A 6,739-nucleotide genomic window follows, 5' to 3' on the forward strand; every position below is an offset into this window, starting at 1 on the left:
AGGTTTGTATCATGTATCTTTCTCCTGTTGCTGAATCAAAAATAGTACACTGAGTCATTTGTTACAGGCAGTTAGACAGTCACCAGCCACGTTGAGCACGCGTCCCACCGCCCGCTCTAGTCCAGCTTACCCAAGGCCTCCTTCACGCAAGGGTCTTCTCACCTCAAGCAGCAGCTTTGCTTGAGTGAGGTCTGCCGCGCTGATTAAATTCCCCTTTCTGCCGCAGCACGTTTTCAGCAGATGGGCAGATTACATCCTTTGATCCAAAAATCCACTGAAATGGGTGGGAATTATTCTACTGTCTTCCAGGAAGCTTGGGTCAGGGCTGTTGGGTTTGAGATGTCCACCTTGGAATGGGGCAGCTGGCCCTGGATGAATGTCGGGCCACACAGGAACATGCACTGCAAAGAGCATTGACCCTGCCCATTTTTAGCAGCAACACCAGTATGACTTTGAGCATGGGGAGAGAGAAAGGTGTAACCAGGGAACCTAAAATGCAGGGATTTTGAACCTTCTCTTCTCCCTCAACCCTAACCTGAAGAGCTAAACCACTTTCCTTTCCACAGGGACCTGCAAAATGAACAACATTTTGCTATTGCCATAGAATAATCTATGGTGGTTTACTAATACCCAGTTCCTAGGAACAGATTTTTCTGTGCTTTGTACAAGGAATCACTGAGAAAATTGCAAGCTTGGCAATTTCACAGAGGTTTTTGGATTTCTAATATCTGTTTTATTTTTGTATTTTATTTCCCAAAGCACTCTTGTGCTTTATCCCAAATCACAACAATCTGTGCTAGCAGACCTACAATAATTACCTTTAGGGGTGACCGATGTACAAAGAAAGAGTGGAAGAGGAAGGAAAACATGAAGAAACAAATTCAGTTTTCAAAGAACTATTAATTATTTGTTAGATTGGTATTACTAACTATTAATAAATAACTAACCACAAGAATCAGTCGCCACAAAGCCCTCCTAACACTGCTTCCAACAGGGCTCTGTTGTGACTTGTACCTTGCTCAACACACAGCAATATTTACCCACCGGATTGAGTAATGCTGATCACGCCCAGCCTGCAGTCTCGCCTTACAGGGCAGACTGAATTTTGACATTGGCCCTGTTGCTAACCTATGCTAGCATGTAAACCTTGGCCTTGTTAAAGACTTTTACACCAGCCTTTCACATCTGCTTTTTAGGTCTCGGATCTCTCACCTCAGCATCGTCACACCTTTGCTGGTGAGAAGGACTTCAAAAGAAAATGGTTTATTACTTCTTGGCATTGTCTTCCCACTGTGTCACTTGTGGATTTTAAATGTATTTATTTTGTGTCCCTGACCCTCTTTTGCCTTAACATGCAGCCTCTTGAGTTCACTTCTGGTTTGTACCTATCTTACAGGGAGATTTTCCTGCTGAAGTACACTGCTATAATACTATACTTACCATGTGCCTTGGGAGATAAAGAGACAAAGTTAGACCTTGTTACACTCAAATTTTGTATACATATGTCACTTGATTTCATTAGAAAATGCAACATGAAACTGATATGCTCAGTGGCTATGTTCCCACCAGCAGTCACTGCAAGTATTTTAAAACTATGCCATATAACATAAGTGTTCTCCAGCCTCTGTTTCTGATTAATAAGCTCTGTGATCCTTCTGTCCATCCAAACAGCTTAACAAACTCCAATTTGAATGCACTAAACAGCGTGAACTATGAATTTAAACTGATAATGGTCTCTGGACTCTGAAGCACAAGAAAGGCAATTCCCATGGACGCAGCTGGTTCCACCACACCCTAAATTCAGCAATGGGTCTGCTACAAAACCTACAGCTTCCCACTTCTTGTGTCCACATCCTCCTCTCAGTCAGAGCAAGCCCCAAGCATGTAGCCCCCAGCTTCCCTCCCACTGGTTTCTGTGCAGAGGAAATGTGGAGAGGTAGCAGCGGTGAGAGCCAGAGTGCATTCCCCCCAGCTGCTCGGCAGGACCCCAACTGCGATACCACCTACCAAAAAGCAGATGTAGGCTGAGAGAGAAAATTCAAAAGCCCACTCCCTTTGGACTTCAGCTATGGAAAACGCAGCGTTTGCTCATTGCTAAGAATGAGGACTTTTCTACATCAAATGATAGCACTGACGCCTTCTTCAGAACCTTCCTACAGAGAATGGGGGCGGTCAGCATAAGTACAACTGTAAGAACAATCTCAGATATTTGTGTTCCCAAATACTTTGTAAATGACAAAATGAAAGGATCCTCATAAAGAAGTAATATCCCTAGTACAAAAGAAATACACTTATGCTTCCTTGCTCTGCCCCTGAAATGCTTCTGAATATTTTAAATGGTGAAAGCACAGAGGAACTTAAAATTACAAGAAGCCTGAGATTCAAAATCACCAACACTTTGATTGAAATAATTCACTATGGTGATTTAATAGTACAAATCCTGCCTTCCTCATAATATTATGATGCCTATTTATTGTAAGACTTCAGAAAATTAGGCAGATTCTTGTAAAATAGGTGACATAAAAGGTGGTCCTGAAAGCAGCCCAGCAAGTGCAAGCTGTTTCCTCCCATCTTTCCCCCCTATCTCACAGTGAACAAAGAGAATTTTCTCTCTCTCTGTAGCACAGATTTCCCTGAGGGAAAAAGAGGCTTGCATCAGTTCCTGAAAATAGTTGCATGGTAGTGCTACTGAAATTGCTTCACACATAGGTCAAATCTTGACAAGCATTTTAAAATGCTACCAGAGCTGAAGAGGTTTTATGCAAGAACCTTAAGGTGTATCTTACACATTGAAATGAGGCACTAAGGAGGCTAAGGAGAAGCCAATGATTTCAAGCCACTGGAAAGCTAACTCTAATATTTTATCTATGACTCTTGTAAGAATAGAGCAGTAGTATTGTGACAGGTGATAAAGAACAATGAACTTTCAAAGGAACAAAGGTGTCTACGAGATGCAAATAGCTCTACTGTAAGTGCCCCTCCATGGGCGATGGACCAGAGGCAGTAAAAGGGAAAGCTAGAAAATAATGTAACAAGTAGACTCAGTCTTACAGAAGAAATTTAATCATCAAAGGCATTTAATCATTCCCTATTTTAAAAAATAGGATTTTTTATGATTACAAATGTAAAATATGCCTTTCCAAATTTTCTTTGCTGACTACTTTTTAATGCTAGTTTGACTGTCTTTTCATTGTGAAACACATACCACATTTTAAAGCTGTTCACAGAATAGTATTGGTGTATTGGGAATTTGGAAACTCAACAGGCTTTAACTGGCAGTCTGATAATGCTGATACAGGCCTTCATAAAACTGAAATATATAAATACTGAAAATATAACTACTATTTTATCATTTTAAAACAACCTTTGATTTTACCCAAACATTATTTCATTTTATTATCAGTGCCTGAAAATATTCCATAGTCAATATGGAAGTTTTGTCACACTTTTGAATGAGTTTGTCATATTGTTACACTGACAAGGCATCAAAAATTTGCTATATTATTGCCAACACAAACCTTTTCAGGTGTCTGTCATGAACTACATAACACACAAGAACTTGATACTAGAAGCTCTTTGAATAATTAAGTTTGAAAGTAACTCAGTGCCTCTCAGCGCAGCTTGTGTAAGCAAGTGTTGGATCCGTTCTGTAATGCTTATTGAGGTTTTATTTGGACAACATTATCTTTTTTTACTTGAGTGGCATTTTGCCCTGTTAATAGCACACTGTAGTTAATACTGCTATCTCCTAATAACCCTGCACAGAAATAAAATTGCTGCTGTTACTAACATCTCCAGAGAGAGGATTTGCAGGAGTGTGCTAAGGGGAATTGCTCCTATTGTCACTGTGGAACTGAGGGGGTGAACATGGCTCCTTCGTGTTTGTCGGTAAGCGCCAGATCTTGAATTCAGACAAAAACCAAGGCAGGCACCGACTGTGTAGGGAGGTCAGGATGTAAATGGAAAGGGCATCGTTTCCTCAGCAGGAGTATGTTTTGTGACACAGCATCCCAGAAGTGACCACACTGTCTTACACATCACTCCTTTCCCTAAGCACAAAAACCTCTGCTTCTCTTTTACAAAAGGGAAAGGAGTGAAAGGTTTTGCCTACTGCATGCAGATATAATTTCAGCATTCAGCATTGCCCTTTCATTTAAAATATCTAATTCTATTTATATTCCCTGATTATCTAACATAATTCACTCTGACCTAAGGGAGAGATTAATTTTTTTACTGGGTATCCTATTGCCATGTGGCTCTGTGTGTGTGTGTGTGTGTATGTTACTTCATTTAGACAATTAGAATACAGAAATTCTCCTATTTATAATTAATTTCAGTTGTCTACTATCTGCTACTCTTTTTAAAGGCAAAGCATTGCTTACTATCCGAAATGTACTGTCCAAAAAGGTATTCCTGAATGTTTTATTTCAGAAGTGTAAAGGGTTTCAAAATAAACAAAAGTAAATATTCAAATACATTTTATATTGCATGTGGTAGGAGTGGCTCCATACAATACAGTATGGATGGAGCAAACCTGGCAGTTAATTTATTTGAGACATAGAATATAATACTTAGACACTGCCAGCTCTGGTCTTGTCTCATACATAACATTGCCTGACCTTTTTGTTATAATTTAAATCCAGCCTACTTTATTAATTATCGACATTTTAAATATTTTAATAGCTTAATTTTTTATTTTAATATTTTAATTTTTAATAATATAATAATATTTAATTTTAATTATTAATATAGGTTGTTCAAGTTAGGAAAAAAAAAAACAGTTAAAAACTACTGACTTTAGGACACTGCAAGACCCTAAATACTGCAATCTCTGAGATAAATATACATTTATTTTTTGAGAAAATGTCATTACCTGAAGATTAATCAATGCAAAATGATCGTGCAATTAAATAGGACAGTCTGAATTGAAATTTAAAGCTGCAGACCATGATTTTCCTACTCCCAGTGCTGCTTGAAATCTCTCACACCTTTAAAAAAATATAATTAGCTTTAGATTTGTCCCACAATAAATAACACCAGAACATACCTTGTGCTACCAACCTGAATTTAAAAAAAAGTAAGAGGCCACCTCAGTGTTTTGAGTTTATGAGATCTTTCAGACACAAAGCCCTAACAGAGTTCCCCAGTCAGAAGGCATCAGGAAGGCTCATCACTTATGGTAAACTTGGGCTTTAGCTTGACAGACCTCTTCCTTATTGTGCCTTTAGGGGACAATGGCATGGTGTCCATAATGCTCTTGTCCTCCTCCAGCTGCCTAGCAGTGCACGAAGGGGTGGGCACTTTCACCGTGTTGCCAAATTTAGAGTAGTCCACAGAGTATCGCCCATCTTCCTCTGCCACGATGGGCACAAACCTTTGGCCCCAGAGGATTTCATCCGCCAGGTAGGAGGTTCTGGCTTGAGTGGTGATGCCGGTGGTCTCCACCACCCCTTCCAAGATGACGATGATCTCCAGGTCCTCATGGTGGTGAAGGTTCAGGGGGGAGATGTCGTAGAGGGGGCTGTTCTTGTCTATCACGTGGTAGATGATGAGTGGGGAGACGAGGAAGATGCTGTTGCCCCCCACGGGGTTCTCCATCTGGATGTCAATCTGGTTGAGGGGCACCACCTCCCCCTCCAGGCTGGCAGTCTTCTTCACCACCTGCATGCGGATGGTGGCGCTGATGATCATGCTCTTCCGGAGGTCACCCACTCGCAGCATGAAGCAGAGCTTGCCCTCCCGCAGGGCGATGACCGCGTGCTTGCTGAAGATGAGGGTCTCGGCCCGGCGGTGGGCCTGCGAGGTCTTCATGAAGATACAACCCAGCATGATGGCGTTGATCACCAGCCCCACGATGTTCTGCACGATCAGCACCAGGATGGCGGCTGGGCATTCCTCTGTCACCATGCGTCCCCCGAAGCCAATCGTCACTTGCACCTCAATGGAGAAGAGGAAGGCGGAGGTGAAGGAGTGGATGCTGGTCACGCAGGGCACAAAGCCAGCCGAGGCCCCTGCCACCCCCTCTCCGGGGTCACGCTGCAGCCGGGTGCTGTGGTCCAGGTCTCCGTGGGCAAAGGCGATGAGCCACCAGACCATGCCAAAGAGCAGCCAGCTGCAGAGGAAGGACATGGTAAAGATGAGCAGTGTGTGGGGCCACTTGAGGTCCACCAGTGTAGTGAAGACGTCCTGGAGAAAGCGTCCCTGCTCCCGGATGTTTTTATGGGCCACGTTGCAGGCACCGTTCTTGCCCACGAAACGCGCCCGCCGCTCCCGGGCGCGGTACCGGGCATGATCCGGCACATCCTCCGCCAACCGGGTCAGCACGTACTCCTCGGGGATGATCCCCTTCCTCGACAGCATGGCTGCCCGCCGCCGCCGCCGCCACTCCGCCGTTCAGCGCCGCCCCATGCAGCCGCCGCTCCGCCGGGGGCGGGGGTAGGGGGGGACGGCCGCTCCGCAAGGGCCGAGCGGGCGCACGGCGCCGCCGCAGCCCCCGCCGTAGCCGGTGCCGGCGGCGCGGCGGCGGCGGCGGGGAGGTGGCGGGGTCCGCGGTGGCCACCAGACGGCGCCGCCGAGGCCGGGAGCGGCCGAGCCCGGCCCCACACGCCGGGAACCGGCGTGTGGGGCCGGGCTCGGCCGCTCCCGGCCTCGATATTGCGGTCCCCGAGCCGGTCCCGGCCCCTCGGCGAGCCCGAAGCGGAAGGACGAGGGGCTGAGGCGCTGCCGCGCGCGCCTCCGC

At 44.9% G+C, this 6,739-nt stretch overlaps 1 protein-coding gene across 1 annotated transcript; it reads right to left on the reverse strand.

Moving 5' to 3' along the window:
• Window positions 1-4,695: 4,695 nt before the first annotated feature.
• Window positions 4,696-6,488, reverse strand: KCNJ11 (potassium inwardly rectifying channel subfamily J member 11). Its single transcript, XM_072864488.1, has one exon. The coding sequence runs from the start codon at window positions 6,358-6,360 to the stop codon at window positions 5,158-5,160; it is 1,203 nt and encodes a 400-aa protein (XP_072720589.1). The 5' UTR covers window positions 6,361-6,488; the 3' UTR covers window positions 4,696-5,157.
• Window positions 6,489-6,739: the final 251 nt, after the last annotated feature.

This window comes from Ciconia boyciana, chromosome 6 (genome assembly GCF_034638445.1).
Source record: "Ciconia boyciana chromosome 6, ASM3463844v1, whole genome shotgun sequence".
NCBI classification, from domain to species: Eukaryota; Metazoa; Chordata; class Aves; order Ciconiiformes; family Ciconiidae; genus Ciconia; species Ciconia boyciana.

What these genes read in the sequence shown, in the direction of transcription:
- KCNJ11 (XM_072864488.1), bottom strand. Translation starts at nt 6,360, where the DNA reads ATGCTGTCGAGGAAGGGGATCATCCCCGAGGAGTACGTGCTGACCCGG.